This window comes from Impatiens glandulifera, chromosome 1, assembly GCF_907164915.1.
Source record: "Impatiens glandulifera chromosome 1, dImpGla2.1, whole genome shotgun sequence".
NCBI classification, from domain to species: domain Eukaryota; kingdom Viridiplantae; phylum Streptophyta; class Magnoliopsida; order Ericales; family Balsaminaceae; genus Impatiens; species Impatiens glandulifera.
Window position 1 is genome coordinate 10181940 of NC_061862.1, and position 17908 is coordinate 10199847.

Here is a 17908-nt window from a genome sequence, read left to right on the forward strand (position 1 = left end):
ATTATAATATATTTTAAATTATAAAAATATTTTATATTTTAATTTATTTAATATTAGTTATATATATTTAATTAATAAATATATATTTTAAATAAATTAATATATTTTTTTATTAATTATATTAACACATTTTAAGGGTTTAAATTTTCAAATTTTTTTATAATATAGGAATATTAGTTATATATTTAATTAATAAATATATATTTTAAATAAATTAATATCTTTTTCTATTAATTATATTAACATGTTTTATTATTTTTAAAAATATAATTTTATAATAATTTAAAAATGTAATTTTATAATACTTAAAATATTAAAATAGTATAAAGTAAAATTAACATTTTAATTATTCAGAAGATTGATTTGAAAAAAAAATGGGCAGAGGTCTTTCTTGTATCTATTAATTAATTTATTCTCTTATCTTTATTAATGATTTTTATTTTCTATTTATTTATATATTTTGAAAGTCATTACAGGAAATATAAATTAAATAAAAAATATATAATATATTTGATAAATATTTATAAGAGAAATAAAAATTAAATAAAAAATTATTAATTTTTTAATCAAATTAATTATTTCTCTTGTCTATTAACTTTTAAATATAAATATTTTTACGTTAATAATTTATTTATTTTAAATTAAATAATAGTAGGAAGTGTGAATAAATAAATTAATAAAATATAAAAATATAAATTGTAAAAAATATATATTATATTGAATAAATATATATATATATATATTAAATTATAATTATATCCCTCTAATTATATATGTGTATTTTAATCTCAAATCTAAAAAATAATTTTTTTATTAATTGTTTAAATTAGAACTAAAATGTTTCTAATTAGGCTGTGACAACACAAACACAAGGCCATCTCTTTTATCGCATTATATTAACTTTTTTCTATTAGTAACTTTTATCTATAATCTATCTAATGATGCTTAATAAATAAAATATAGGGTGACATTCACGCTCTAAACACATAGACTTATTATATTTTACAACAATTTCTCTTATCATAATTACCTATTCATAATTACTAATTTATCTCTCATACCATAATTATTAATTTATCTATTTTAATTAATTTTTATTTTATTTTATTAATTTTTCTTTCCTAATTATATATTATTTTTTTCATTAATTTTATATAAATTAATAATCAATATTATTTATTTATATATATATTTATAATATACATAATAATACTATATATAATATATAATATATAATAACGTTTAATAAATTTATTAAACTTAAAATAAAATTACAAATTTCTCTTTTATATTCATTTATCTCTCATATTTATAATATATCTTTCCTAATTATATATATTATTTTTTATCATTAATTTTATATAAACTTATATTTAATATTATTTATTTATTTATATATATATATTTATTTATTTATAATATACATAATAATACTATATATAATATATAATAACGTTTAAGTGATTTATTAAACTTAAAATAAAATTACAAATTTCTCTTTTATATTCATTTCTCTCTCATATTTATAATATATCTTTCCTAATTAATTTTGTTTTTGTAACACTAATAATTAATTTATTTTTTATTTTCTTTTTCCTCATATATATATATATATATATATATATATATATATATTATATTTTCTTACACATAATTTTATATATTTTTAATAAAATAAAAATTATAAATATTTTAATTTGTTTAAAAATTAATATTAAGCGTTTCTCTCTATTAAAATCTATATATATATATAATATTTTATCATTAATTTTATATAAATACATTTTTTTAATATTATCCTTCTATGCATATTTATTATTTATATGATTAATTTAATTAATTTTCTTTTATTCATTATATATTTTATCTATTAATTAAATATTTATACATACATAAAATTTTAAATAAAATTCAAAAAACGCAAGTGGTCTACTAGTTAAAGTGTTCACATTTCATATTGGAGACTAGAGTTCGAGTCTCAATTGATGCGAATTTATAAATATGTGATTGTGCATGTGGGTATGAGTGGGTGAATTTGTGGTTGATGTAGATGACATGTGTTAATCCCTACGTAAATGCTTTACAAATATGTTATGCATGTGGGTATGAGTGAGTAAGGGTAAGATGACGTATGCGAGTCCTTGCATTAATGATGTTTAAAACTAAAAATTTAGGGTGATATCTACCAAATTTTTACACATTTTATATGAATTTCTCATCAAATTCTCGCAGTACAATCGTCTTTCTTTTCTCCTTAGGTCTAGGTCTTTCTTCAATCAACTCTCATTTTCATTAGGTATAGTTAACACGAGAATAGGAGGTGGGCGTCTACAACGGAAGAGAGACCCAGAGGAAAATATTCGAGTCCTTACATTAATGCGTGTGTGAATTTGTGATTGATGGGGAAGGTCAACAGTAATGTTAATATATGTACAAATTGCTCGAACAGAGATAATATATATAATGATGTTTAAAACTAAAAATTTAGGGTGACATCTACCAAATTTTTACACATTTTATATGAATTTCTTATCAAATTCTCGCGGTACAATCGTCTCTCTTTTCTCCTTAAGTTTAGGTCTCTCCTTCAATCAACTCTCATTTCTCCTTAGGTATAGTTAACACGAGAATAGGAGGTGGGCGTCGACAACGGAAGAGAGATCCAAAGGAATATATTCGATCTTGATTTGAAGAAAAAATGGGAAGCGAATGAATATGAGGATTCGTAATTAAAAGAAAATTTTCCGTGCGATGCACGGGTATAAGAATAAAAACAAAATACATTAAAAAATTATAATAATATTTATTCAATGTTTAAATTATTAAAATAAAAAATATAACGCTCTATTCCACATTTTATTCACTTCGATAAAATAACTTATTTTCTCACATGTTTCATCACATATTTTTTTCGAATGAATCTCTCATCTCGTGACTTTACATTTTTACTTTGTTAATCAAATGTTTGATTCATATTTTTTAATAATTATGAACGACGACTCTCGACCCGGCAATCCGGACACTTTAAAAATTAAGCATTTTTATATATATATATATATATATATATATATTAGTTAGTTATAAAGTTGAACTTATATTGTAAAAATGTCTCATATTCATCAAATTTGGTGTTGAATCTAAAATAAAAGTGTTATTAGCTTAGTTGGTTAAAGAGGTGTAGTTGTTTTGTTATGTTGCAAGTTTGAACCATACCTATATATAACATTATTAATATTATTTTTAACTGTTTTAAGTTTATGGGCGGGTCAACCCACAACCCAACCCAAGTATCCATTTATTCTCACATATATATCCAAATTAACCACAACTCTCGACTCGGTAATCCGGACACTTTAAAAATTAAGCATCATTATATATATATATATATATATATTAGTTAGTTAAAAAGTTGACAACCCAAATATCTATTTACTCTCACATATATATCCAAATTAATCACAAACTCTCGACCCTACAATCCGGACACTTTAAAAATTAAGCATCATTATATATATATATATATATTAGTTAGTTAAAAAGTTGAACTTATGGTTAAAATGTCATTCAATTTAAAATATATATAAATTAATGAATAAAGATAATATATATAAATTATTTTTAAATTTTGTTTCATAAATATAGAGATATATATATAGATAAAATAAATAATATATATATTATCTATATATTAAAGAGATTTAATAATTATATAAGTATAAAAAATAATGATAAAAGATATATATATAATAATAATAATATATATATATAAGCGATTTAATAATTATATATATATATATAATAAGAATAAAGATAATATATAAAAATAAATTAAACTATGTTGAACCTAAATTTTGATTGAAGAGTGACTAGTTACATTTCTAAAATTTGAATGGAAGATTTATTTTAAAAATTAATTTAAAAACTAAAAGTCAAAGACTTCACATGTAATTTACAATATATTATAATATATATATATAAAAGTTCATTACTTTAATTATTAAATGATAAAGAATATTTTTATCATTTACCTTTTATATATATATATATATAAAAGTTCATTACTTTTAAATATTAAGGATAATTGATAAGAATAATTTTATCATTACCATATATAAAATATATATATAATAAATTTTTTTTATCATTTATCTTTAATTTTGTAAGATCTTAAAGGACAATTAATAATAATGTTTTTATTATTATTTGTAATTTTTAATATATTAAAAGATAATTAATAAGAATATTTTTATCATGTATTTACATAATTCACTTTTATTAATATTTGAATAATAATTAGTTTTTCTTGCCTATAATAATTAATGTTCACTATCTTTTTTCAAATTGCTCAAATCTTTAAACCAAACATGGGTAGTACACTTATATAAATAGGAAGGTGATCCAACCACAAACAAAGCATCTATAACAAAACCTAGCGAAAGATGGCTTCCCAAATTCATCATCATTCTAAACAATTCATTCTCATTGTATTAATGTTCTCTCTATTTTATTTCACGGTTGATTCGACTAGCCGTGTTGGATGGTCGCCAATCAGTAACCCCAATAAACCGAAATTTGTGGTGATTGGAAAGTTCGCGGTATCAGAGCACAACACTGAAGCCAAGACAAATCTTACGTTCGTTAATGTGGTGAAAGGAGACATTGAAGTGACTGACGGTGCCGTTACCGTTACCGAATATCGCCTTGTGATCGCAGCCAAAGATGGAGGTGCCGTTAGTAATTATAAGGTCCTTGTTTCAGAGGAAGGAGAGTTTCAATTACGTAAACTAAGTTATTTTACCAAATTGTAGTAGTCAGTTAATTTAAGACAAATCAATTCAATAATAAAACTAAAATAATTTTTAAAAAAACTGTCTATTTTTGTTATTTATAAATATTTATACAAAGAATTAATTAAATTACTACTTGATAGTAATATCTAGCTAACTATATTCATAGTTCCAAACAATATCTCATTATATATATTATAAATTGCATCAAAAGAGATTTAACCATACAAAATAAGATACACTAAGAAGAACCCTTAACTAATTAAACATGTAAATATAAAAACATTAATCACATTTTAATTTAGAGTATTTTTTTTAAGTAAGAATCAAATCAAATATATTTGACCTATTAAATAGATTTCTTTAGACTTTTAATTACCCTATCGAAGGCAAAAAAATTCACTTATACAAACCTACCTACACTATTTATAACTAATTAAACTAGTTATATAAATTTATTCCCACTTTAACATATTAATAATATTAATCCAAAAGTTACTCATGAAAGCCCACCCTAATTATAATTGAAGTTGAAAAAGTAATTATGACTGGCTAATTAAATATAATATTAAAAATTCTAAGAGCATATGCAGCACATAATCTGTGCACGCATCTATAGCGTGTAATAATGCATGTCATTGTTTTTTTTAATTTTATGCGTTGTATATAAAAACAAAATGAGGCAGCGCCACTGTTCGTACATGCCCAACTTTGACCTTTTAATTATTATATAATATAATATACTCTATAATATAGAAATATTAGTTATATATTTAATTAATAAATATATATTTTAAATAAATTAATATATTTTCCCTATTTTTCTTATTTTTTTTAAGGAACTCAACTTCTCAAATTTAATATAGGAATATTAGTTATATATTTAATTATAAAAATGTTTTTAATATTATAATATATTTTAAATTATAAAAATATTTTATATTTTATTGTAATATAGAAATATTAATTATATATTCTCAAATTTTTTAATATTATAATATATTTTAAATTATAAAAATATTTTATATTTTATTATAATATAGAAATATTAGTTATATATTCTCAAATTTTTCTATAATATAGGAAAATTAGTTATATATTCTCAAATTGTTTAATATTATTATATATTTTAAATTATAAAAGTATTTTATATTTTAATTTATTTAATATTAGTTATATATATTTAATTAATAAATATAAATTTTAAATAAATTAATATATTTTTTATTAATTATATTAACACGTTTTTAAAGGGTTTAAATTCACAAATTTATTATTGTAATGTTTTTAATATTATAATATATTTTAAATTATAAAAATATTTTATATTTTAATTTATTTAATATTAGTTATATATATTTAATTAATAAATATATATTTTAAATAAATTAATATATTTTTTTATTAATTATATTAACACATTTTAAGGGTTTAAATTTTCAAATTTTTTTATAATATAGGAATATTAGTTATATATTTAATTAATAAATATATATTTTAAATAAATTAATATCTTTTTCTATTAATTATATTAACATGTTTTATTATTTTTAAAAATATAATTTTATAATAATTTTAAAAATGTAATTTTATAATACTTAAAATATTAAAATAGTATAAAGTAAAATTAACATTTTAATTATTCATAAGATTGATTTGAAAAAAAATGGGCAGAGGTCTTTCTTGTATCTATTAATTTATTTATTCTCTTATCTTTATTAATGATTTTTATTTTCTATTTATTTATATATTTTGAAAGTCATTACAGGAAATATAAATTAAATAAAAAATATATAATATATTTGATAAATATTTATAAGAGAAATAAAAATTAAATAAAAAATTATTAATTTTTTAATCAAATTAATTATTTCTCTTGTCTATTAACTTTTAAATATAAATATTTTTACGTTAATAATTTATTTATTTTTAAATTAAATAATAGTAGGAAGTGTGAATAAATAAATTAATAAAATATAAAAATATAAATTGTAAAAAATATATATTATATTGAATAAATAAATATATATATATATATATATTAAATTATAATTATATCTCCTCTAATTATATATGTGTATTTTAATCTCAAATCTAAAAAATAATTTTTTTATTAATTGTTTAAATTAGAACTAAAATGTTTCTAATTAGGCTGTGACAACACAAACACAAGGCCATCTTTTTTATCGCATTATATTAACTTTTTTCTATTAGTAACTTTTATCTATAATCTATCTAATGATGCTTAATAAATAAAATATAGGGTGACATTCACGCTCTAAGCACATAGACTTATTATATTTTACAACAATTTCTCTTATCATAATTACCTATTCATAATTACTAATTTATCTCTCATACCATAATTATTAATTTATCTATTTTAATTAATTTTTATTTTATTTTATTAATTTTTCTTTCCTAATTATATATATTATTTTTTTTCATTAATTTTATATAAATTAATAATTAATATTATTTATTTATATATATATTTATAATATACATAATAATACTATATATAATATATAATATATAATAACGTTTAATAAATTTATTAAACTTAAAATAAAATTACAAATTTCTCTTTCATATTCATTTATCTCTCATATTTATAATATATCTTTCCTAATTATATATATTATTTTTATCATTAATTTTATATAAACTTATATTTAATATTATTTATTTATTTATATATATTTATTTATTTATTTATAATATACATAATAATACTATATATAATATATAATAACGTTTAAGTGATTTATTAAACTTAAAATAAAATTACAAATTTCTCTTTTATATTCATTTCTCTCTCATATTTATAATATATCTTTCCTAATTAATTTTGTTTTTGTAACACTAATAATTAATTTATTTTTTATTTTCTTTTTCCTCATATATATATATATATATATTATATTTTCTTACACATAATTTTATATATTTTTAATAAAATAAAAATTATAAATATTTTAATTTGTTTAAAAATTAATATTAAGGTTTCTCTCTATTAAAATCTATATATATAATATTTTATCATTAATTTTATATAAATACATTTTTTTAATATTATCCTTCTATGCATATTTATTATTTATATGATTAATTTAATTAATTTTCTTTTATTCATTATATATTTTATCTATTAATTAAATATTTATACATACATAAAATTTTAAATAAAATTCAAAAAACGCAAGTGGTCTACTAGTTAAAGTGTTCACATTTCATATTGGAGACTAGAGTTCGAGTCTCAATTGATGCGAATTTATAAATATGTGATTGTGCATGTGGGTATGAGTGGGTGAATTTGTGGTTGATGTAGATGACATGTGTTAATCCCTACGTAAATGCTTTACAAATATGTTATGCATGTGGGTATGAGTGAGTAAGGGTAAGATGACGTATGCGAGTCCTTGCATTAATGATGTTTAAAACTAAAAATTTAGGGTGACATCTACCAAATTTTTACACATTTTATATGAATTTCTCATCAAATTCTCGCAGTACAATCGTCTTTCTTTTCTCCTTAGGTCTAGGTCTTTCTTCAATCAACTCTCATTTCTCATTAGGTATAGTTAACACGAGAATAGGAGGTGGGCGTCGACAACGGAAGAGAGACCCAGAGGAAAATATTCGAGTCCTTACATTAATGCGTGTGTGAATTTGTGATTGATGGGGAAGGTCAACAGTAATGTTAATATATGTACAAATTGCTCGAACAGAGATAATATATATAATGATGTTTAAAACTAAAAATTTAGGGTGACATCTACCAAATTTTTACACATTTTATATGAATTTCTTATCAAATTCTCGCGGTACAATCGTCTCTCTTTTCTCCTTAGGTTTAGGTCTCTCTTCAATCAACTCTCATTTCTCCTTAGGTATAGTTAACACGAGAATAGGAGGTGGGCGTCGACAACGGAAGAGAGATCCAAAGGAAAATATTCGATCTTGATTTGAAGAAAAAATGGGAAGCGAATGAATATGAGGATTCGTAATTAAAAGAAAATTTTCCGTGCGATGCACGGGTATAAGAATAAAAACAAAATACATTAAAAAATTATAATAATATTTATTCAATGTTTAAATTATTAAAATAAAAAATATAACGCTCTATTCCACATTTTATTCACTTCGATAAAATAACTTATTTTCTCACATGTTTCATCACATATTTTTTCCGAATGAATCTCTCATCTCGTGACTTTACATTTTTACTTTGTTAATCAAATGTTTGATTCATATTTTTTAATAATTATGAACCACGACTCTCGACCCGGCAATCCGGACACTATAAAAATTAAGCATTTTTATTTATATATATATTAGTTAGTTATAAAGTTGAACTTATATTGTAAAAATGTCTCATATTCATCAAATTTGGTGTTGAATCTAAAATAAAAGTGTTATTAGCTTAGTTGGTTAAAGAGGTGTAGTTGTTTTGTTATGTTGCAAGTTTGAACCATACCTATATATAACATTATTAATATTATTTTTAACTGTTTTAAGTTTATGGGCGGGTCAACCCACAACCCAACCCAAGTATCCATTTATTCTCACATATATATCCAAATTAACCACAACTCTCGACCCGGTAATCCGGACACTTTAAAAATTAAGCATCATTATATATAAATATATATATATATATATATTAGTTAGTTAAAAAGTTGACAACCCAAATATCTATTTACTCTCACATATATATCCAAATTAATCACAAACTCTCGACCCCACAATCCGGACACTTTAAAAATTAAGCATCATTATATATATATATATATATTAATTAGTTAGTTAAAAAGTTGAACTTATGGTTAAAATGTCATTCAATTTAAAATATATATAAATTAATGAATAAAGATAATATATATAAATTATTTTTAAATTTTGTTTCATAAATATAAAGATATATATATAGATAAAATAAATAATATATATATATTATCTATATATTAAAGAGATTTAATAATTATATAAGTATAAAAAATAATGATAAAAGATATATATATAATAATAATAATATATATATATATATAAGCGATTTAATAATTATATATATATATATAATAAGAATAAAGATAATATATAAAAATAAATTAAACTATGTTGAACCTAAATTTTGATCGTAAAGTGACTGGTTACATTTCTAAAATTTGAATGGAAGATTTATTTTAAAAATTAATTTAAAAACTAAAAGTCAAAGACTTCACATGTAATTTACAATATATTATATATATATATATATATATATATATATATATATATATATATATATATATATATATATATATATATATATATATAAAAGTTCATTACTTTAATTATTAAATGATAAAGAATATTTTTATCATTTACCTTTTATATATATATATATATATATAAAAGTTCATTACTTTTAAATATTAAAGGATAATTGATAAGAATAATTTTATCATTTACCATATATTAAATATATATATAATAAGATTTTTTTATCATTTATCTTTAATTTTGTAAGATCTTAAAGGACAATTAATAATAATATTTTTATTATTATTTGTAATTTTTAATATATTAAAAGATAATTAATAAGAATATTTTTATCATGTATTTACATAATTCACTTTTATTAATATTTGAATAATAATTAGTTTTTCTTGCCTATAATAATTAATGTTCACTATCTTTTTTCAAATTGCTCAAATCTTTAAACCAAACATGGGTAGTACACTTATATAAATAGGAAGGTGATCCAACCACAAACAAAGCATCTATAACAAAACCTAGCGAAAGATGGCTTCCCAAATTCATCATCATTCTAAACAATTCATTCTCATTGTATTAATGTTCTCTCTATTTTATTTCACGGTTGATTCGACTAGCCGTGTTGGATGGTCGCCAATCAGTAACCCCAATAAACCGAAATTTGTGGTGATTGGAAAGTTCGCGGTATCAGAGCACAACACTGAAGCCAAGACAAATCTTACGTTCGTTAATGTGGTGAAAGGAGACATTGAAGTGACTGACGGTGCCGTTACCGTTACCGAATATCGCCTTGTGATCGCAGCCAAAGATGGAGGTGCCGTTAGTAATTATAAGGTCCTTGTTTCAGAGGAAGGAGAGTTTCAATTACGTAAACTAAGTTATTTTACCAAATTGTAGTAGTCAGTTAATTTAAGACAAATCAATTCAATAATAAAACTAAAATAATTTTTAAAAAAACTGTCTATTTTTGTTATTTATAAATATTTATACAAAGAATTAATTAAATTACTACTTGATAGTAATATCTAGCTAACTATATTCATAGTTCCAAACAATATCTCATTATAAATATTATAAATTGCATCAAAAGAGATTTAACCATACAAAATAAGATACACTAAGAAGAACCCTTAACTAATTAAATATGTAAATATAAAAACATTAATCACATTTTAATTTAGAGTATTTTTTTTAAGTAAGAATCAAATCAAATATATTTGACCTATTAAATAGATTTCTTTAGACTTTTAATTACCCTATCGAAGGCAAAAAAAATTCACTTATACAAACCTACCTACACTATTTATAACTAATTAAACTAGTTATATAAATTTATTCCCACTTTAACATATTAATAATATTAATCCAAAAGTTACTCATGAAAGCCCACCCTAATTATAATTGAAGTTGAAAAAGTAATTATGACTGGTTAATTAAATATAATATTAAAAATTCTAAGAGCATATGCAGCACATAATCTGTGCCCGCATCGAATATAGCGTGTAAAAATGCATGTCATTGTTTTTTTTAATTTTATGCGTTGTATATAAAAACAAAATGAGGCAGCGCCACTGTTCGTACATGCCCAACTTTGACCTTTTAATTATTATATAATATAATATACTCTATAATATAGAAATATTAGTTATATATTTAATTAATAAATATATATTTAAATAAATTAATATATTTTTCCTATTTTTCTTATTTTTTTAAAGAACTCAACTTCTCAAATTTAATATAGGAATATTGGTTATATATTTAATTATAAAAATGTTTTTAATATTATAATATATTTTAAATTATAAAAATATTTTATATTTTATTGTAATATAGAAATATTAATTATATATTCTCAAATTTTTTAATATTATAATATATTTTAAATTATAAAAATATTTTATATTTTATTATAATATAGAAATATTAGTTATATATTCTCAAATTTTTTTATAATATAGGAAAATTAGTTATATATTCTCAAATTGTTTAATATTATTATATATTTTAAATTATAAAAGTATTTTATATTTTAATTTATTTAATATTAGTTATATATATTTAATTAATAAATATAAATTTTAAATAAATTAATATATTTTTTATTAATTATATTAACACGTTTTTAAAGGGTTTAAATTCACAAATTTATTATTGTAATGTTTTTAATATTATAATATATTTTAAATTATAAAAATATTTTATATTTTAATTTATTTAATATTAGTTATATATATTTATTAATTAAATATATATTTTAAATAAATTAATATATTTTTTTATTAATTATATTAACACATTTTAAGGGTTTAAATTTTCAAATTTTTTTATAATATAGGAATATTAGTTATATATTTAATTAATAAATATATATTTTAAATAAATTAATATCTTTTTCTATTAATTATATTAACATGTTTTATTATTTTTAAAAATATAATTTTATAATAGTTTTTCAAATGTAATTTTATAATACTTAAAATATTAAAATAGTATAAAGTAAAATTAACATTTTAATTATTCATAAGATTGATTTGAAAAAAAAATGGGCAGAGGTCTTTCTTGTATCTATTAATTTATTTATTCTCTTATCTTTATTAATGATTTTATTTTTCTATTTATTTATATATTTTGAAAGTCATTACAGGAAATATAAATTAAATAAAAAATATATAATATATTTGATAAATATTCATAAGAGAAATAAAAATTAAATAAAAAATTATTAATTTTTTAATCAAATTAATTATTTCTCTTGTCTATTAACTTTTAAATATAAATATTTTTGCGTTAATAATTTATTTATTTTTAAATTAAATAATAGTAGGAAGTGTGAATAAATAAATTAATAAAATATAAAAATATAAATTATAAAAAATATATATTATATTGAATAAATATATATATATATATATTAAATTATAATTATATCTCCTCTAATTATATATGTGTATTTTAATCTCAAATCTAAAAAATAATTTTTTATTAATTGTTTAAATTAGAACTAAAATGTTTCTAATTAGGCTGTGACAACACAAACACAAGGCCATCTTTTTTATCGCATTATATTAACTTTTTTCTATTATTAACTTTTATCTATAATCTATCTAATGATGCTTAATAAATAAAATATAGGGTGACATTCACGCTATAAGCACATAGACTTATTATATTTTACAACAATTTCTCTTATCATAATTACCTATTCATAATTACTAATTTATCTCTCATACCATAATTATTAATTTATCTATTTTAATTAATTTTTATTTTATTTTATTAATTTTTCTTTCCTAATTATATATATTATTTTTTTTCATTAATTTTATATAAATTAATATTATTTATTTATATATATATTTATAATATACATAATAATACTATATATAATATATAATAACGTTTAATAAATTTATTAAACTTAAAATAAAATTACAAATTTCTCTTTCATATTCATTTATCTCTCATATTTATAATATATCTTTCCTAATTATATATATTATTTTTTATCATTAATTTTATATAAACTTATATTTAATATTATTTATTTATTTATATATATTTATTTATTTATTTATAATATACATAATAATACTATATATAATATATAATAACGTTTAAGTGATTTATTAAACTTAAAATAAAATTACAAATTTCTCTTTTATATTCATTTCTCTCTCATATTTATAATATATCTTTCCTAATTAATTTTGTTTTGTAACACTAATAATTAATTTATTTTTTATTTTCTTTTTCCTCATATATATATATATATATATTATATTTTCTTACACATAATTTTATATATTTTTAATAAAATAAAAATTATAAATATTTTAATTTGTTTAAAAATTAATATTAAGGTTTCTCTCTATTAAAATCTATATATATAATATTTTATCATTAATTTTATATAAATACATTTTTTTAATATTATCCTTCTATGCATATTTATTATTTATATGATTAATTTAATTAATTTTCTTTTATTCATTATATATTTTATCTATTAATTAAATATTTATACATACATAAAATTTTAAATAAAATTCAAAAAACGCAAGTGGTCTACTAGTTAAAGTGTTCACATTTCATATTGGAGACTAGAGTTCGAGTCTCAATTGATGCAAATTTATAAATATGTGATTGTGCATGTGGGTATGAGTGGGTGAATTTGTGGTTGATGTAAATGACATGTGTTAATCCCTACGTAAATACTTTACAAATATGTTATGCATGTGGGTATGAGTGAGTAAGGGTAAGATGACGTATGCGAGTCCTTGCATTAATGATGTTTAAAACTAAAAATTTAGGGTGACATCTACCAAATTTTTACACATTTTATATGAATTTCTCATCAAATTCTCGCAGTACAATCGTCTTTCTTTTCTCCTTAGGTCTAGGTCTTTCTTCAATCAACTCTCATTTCTCATTAGGTATAGTTAACACGAGAATAGGAGGTGGGCGTCGACAACGGAAGAGAGACCCAGAGGAAAATATTCGAGTCCTTACATTAATGCGTGTGTGAATTTGTGATTGATGGGGAAGGTCAACAGTAATGTTAATATATGTACAAATTGCTCGAACAGAGATAATATATATAATGATGTTTAAAACTAAAAATTTAGGGTGACATCTACCAAATTTTTACACATTTTATATGAATTTCTTATCAAATTCTCGCGGTACAATCGTCTCTCTTTTCTCCTTAGGTTTAGGTCTCTCTTCAATCAACTCTCATTTCTCCTTAGGTATAGTTAACACGAGAATGGGAGGTGGGCGTCGACAACGGAAGAGAGATCCAAAGGAAAATATTCGATCTTGATTTGAAGAAAAAATGGGAAGCGAATGAATATGAGGATTCGTAATTAAAAGAAAAATTTCCGTGCGATGCACGGGTATAAGAATAAAAACAAAATACATTAAAAAATTATAATAATATTTATTCAATGTTTAAATTATTAAAATAAAAAATATAACGCTCTATTCCACATTTTATTCACTTCGATAAAATAACTTATTTTCTCACATGTTTCATCACATATTTTTTCCGAATGAATCTCTCATCTCGTGACTTTACATTTTTACTTTGTTAATCAAATGTTTGATTCATATTTTTTAATAATTATGAACCACGACTCTCGACCCGGCAATCCGGACACTTTAAAAATTAAGCATTTATATATATATATATATATATATATATATATATATATATATATATATATATATATATATATTAGTTAGTTATAAAGTTGAACTTATATTGTAAAAATGTCTCATATTCATCAAATTTGGTGTTGAATCTAAAATAAAAGTGTTATTAGCTTAGTTGGTTAAAGAGGTGTAGTTGTTTTGTTATGTTGCAAGTTTGAACCATACCTATATATAACATTATTAATATTATTTTTAACTGTTTTAAGTTTATGGGCGGGTCAACCCACAACCCAACCCAAGTATCCATTTATTCTCACATATATATCCAAATTAACCACAACTCTCGACCCGGTAATCCGGACACTTTAAAAATTAAGCATCATTATATATAAATATATATATATATATATATTAGTTAGTTAAAAAGTTGACAACCCAAATATCCATTTACTCTCACATATATATCCAAATTAATCACAAACTTTCGACCCCATAATCCGGAAACTTTAAAAATTAAGCATCATTATATATATATATATATTAGTTAGTTAAAAAGTTGAACTTATGGTTAAAATGTCATTCAATTTAAAATATATATAAATTAATGAATAAAGATAATATATATAAATTATTTTTAAATTTTGTTTCATAAATATAGAGATATATATATAGATAAAATAAATAATATATATATATATTATCTATATATTAAAGAGATTTAATAATTATATAAGTATAAAAAATAATGATAAAAGATATATATATATAATAATAATAATATATATATATATATAATAAGAATAAAGATAATATATAAAAATAAATTAAACTATGTTGAACCTAAATTTTGATTGAAGAGTGACTGGTTACATTTCTAAAATTTGAATGGAAGATTTATTTTAAAAATTAATTTAAAAACTAAAAGTCAAAGACTTCACATGTAATTTACAATATATTATATATATATATATATAAAAGTTCATTACTTTAATTATTAAATGATAAAGAATATTTTTATCATTTACCTTTTATATATATATATATATATATATATATATATATATATATATATATATATATATAAAAAGTTCATTACTTTTAAATATTAAAGGATAATTGATAAGAATAATTTTATCTTTTACCATATATTAAATATATATATATAATAAGATTTTTTTATCATTTATCTTTAATTTTGTAAGATCTTAAAGGACAATTAATAATAATATTTTTATCATTATTTGTAATTTTTAATATATTAAAAGATAATTAATAAGAATATTTTTATCATGTATTTACATAATTCACTTTTATTAATATTTGAATAATAATTAGTTTTTCTTGCCTATAATAATTAATGTTCACTATCTTTTTTCAAATTGCTCAAATCTTTAAACCAAACATGGGTAGTACACTTATATAAATAGGAAGGTGATCCAACCACAAACAAAGCATCTATAACAAAACCTAGCGAAAGATGGCTTCCCAAATTCATCATCATTCTAAACAATTCATTCTCATTGTATTAATGTTCTCTCTATTTTATTTCACGGTTGATTCGACTAGCCGTGTTGGATGGTCGCCAATTAGTAACCCCAATAAACCGAAATTTGTGGTGATTGGAAAGTTCGCGGTATCAGAGCACAACACTGAAGCCAAGACAAATCTTAAGTTCGTTAATGTGGTGAAAGGAGACATTGAAGTGACTGACGGTGCCGTTACCGTTACCGAATATCGCCTTGTGATCGCAGCCAAAGATGGAGGTGCCGTTAGTAATTATAAGGTCCTTGTTTCAGAGGAAGGAGAGTTTCAATTACGTAAACTAAGTTATTTTACCAAATTGTAGTAGTCAGTTAATTTAAGACAAATCAATTCAATAATAAAACTAAAATAATTTTTAAAAAACTGTCTATTTTTGTTATTTATAAATATTTATACAAAGAATTAATTAAATTACTACTTGATAGTAATATCTAGCTAACTATATTCATAGTTCCAAACAATATCTCATTATATATATTATAAATTGCATCAAAAGAGATTTAACCATACAAAATAAGATACACTAAGAAGAACCCTTAACTAATTAAACATGTAAATATAAAAACATTAATCACATTTTAATTTAGAGTATTTTTTTTTAAGTAAGAATCAAATCAAATATATTTGACCTATTAAATAGATTTCTTTAGACTTTTAATTACCCTATCGAAGGCAAAAAAATTCACTTATACAAACCTACCTACACTATTTATAACTAATTAAACTAGTTATATAAATTTATTCCCACTTTAACATATTAATAATATTAATCCAAAAATTACTCATGAAAGCCCACCCATTGCTAGGGTAGCCAATAATTATAATTGAAGTTGAAAAAGTAATTATGACTGACTAATTAAATATAATATTAAAAATTCTAAGAGCATATGCAGCACATAATCTGTGCCCGCGCATCATCGAATATAGCGTGTAAAAATGCATGTCATTGTTTTTTTATTTTATGCGTTGTATATAAAAACAAAATAAGGCAGCGCCACTGTTTGTGCCAATGTTTGTACATGCCCAACTTTGACCTTTTAATTATTATATAATATAATATACTCTATAATATAGAAATATTAGTTATATATTTAATTAATAAATATATATTTTAAATAAATTAATATATTTCTCCTATTTATCTTTTTTTTTTAAGGAACTCA

General features: G+C 19.9%; 3 protein-coding genes across 3 annotated transcripts; all 3 read left to right on the plus strand.

Annotated features, from left to right (window-relative positions):
• Nucleotides 1-4439: 4439 nt before the first annotated feature.
• LOC124944237 (cysteine proteinase inhibitor 1-like) lies at nt 4440-4808 on the plus strand. Its single transcript, XM_047484621.1, has one exon. It carries the CDS (start codon nt 4440-4442, stop codon nt 4806-4808), a length of 369 nt encoding a protein of 122 aa, XP_047340577.1.
• Nucleotides 4809-10574: 5766 nt separating this feature from the next.
• LOC124944391 (cysteine proteinase inhibitor 1-like) lies at nt 10575-10943 on the plus strand. The gene has a single exon (XM_047484672.1). The coding sequence runs from the start codon at nt 10575-10577 to the stop codon at nt 10941-10943; it is 369 nt and encodes a 122-aa protein (XP_047340628.1).
• A 5737-nt stretch (nt 10944-16680) lies between these two features.
• On the plus strand, nt 16681-17049 carry LOC124944477 (cysteine proteinase inhibitor 1-like). The gene has a single exon (XM_047484773.1). The coding sequence runs from the start codon at nt 16681-16683 to the stop codon at nt 17047-17049; it is 369 nt and encodes a 122-aa protein (XP_047340729.1).
• The last annotated feature ends 859 nt before the right edge of the window (nt 17050-17908 follow it).

Excerpts from the sequence above, each read along its gene's own strand:
- LOC124944391 (XM_047484672.1), top strand. The coding sequence starts at position 10,575 with ATGGCTTCCCAAATTCATCATCATTCTAAACAATTCATTCTCATTGTA.
- LOC124944477 (XM_047484773.1), top strand. The coding sequence starts at position 16,681 with ATGGCTTCCCAAATTCATCATCATTCTAAACAATTCATTCTCATTGTA.
- LOC124944237 (XM_047484621.1), top strand. The coding sequence starts at position 4,440 with ATGGCTTCCCAAATTCATCATCATTCTAAACAATTCATTCTCATTGTA.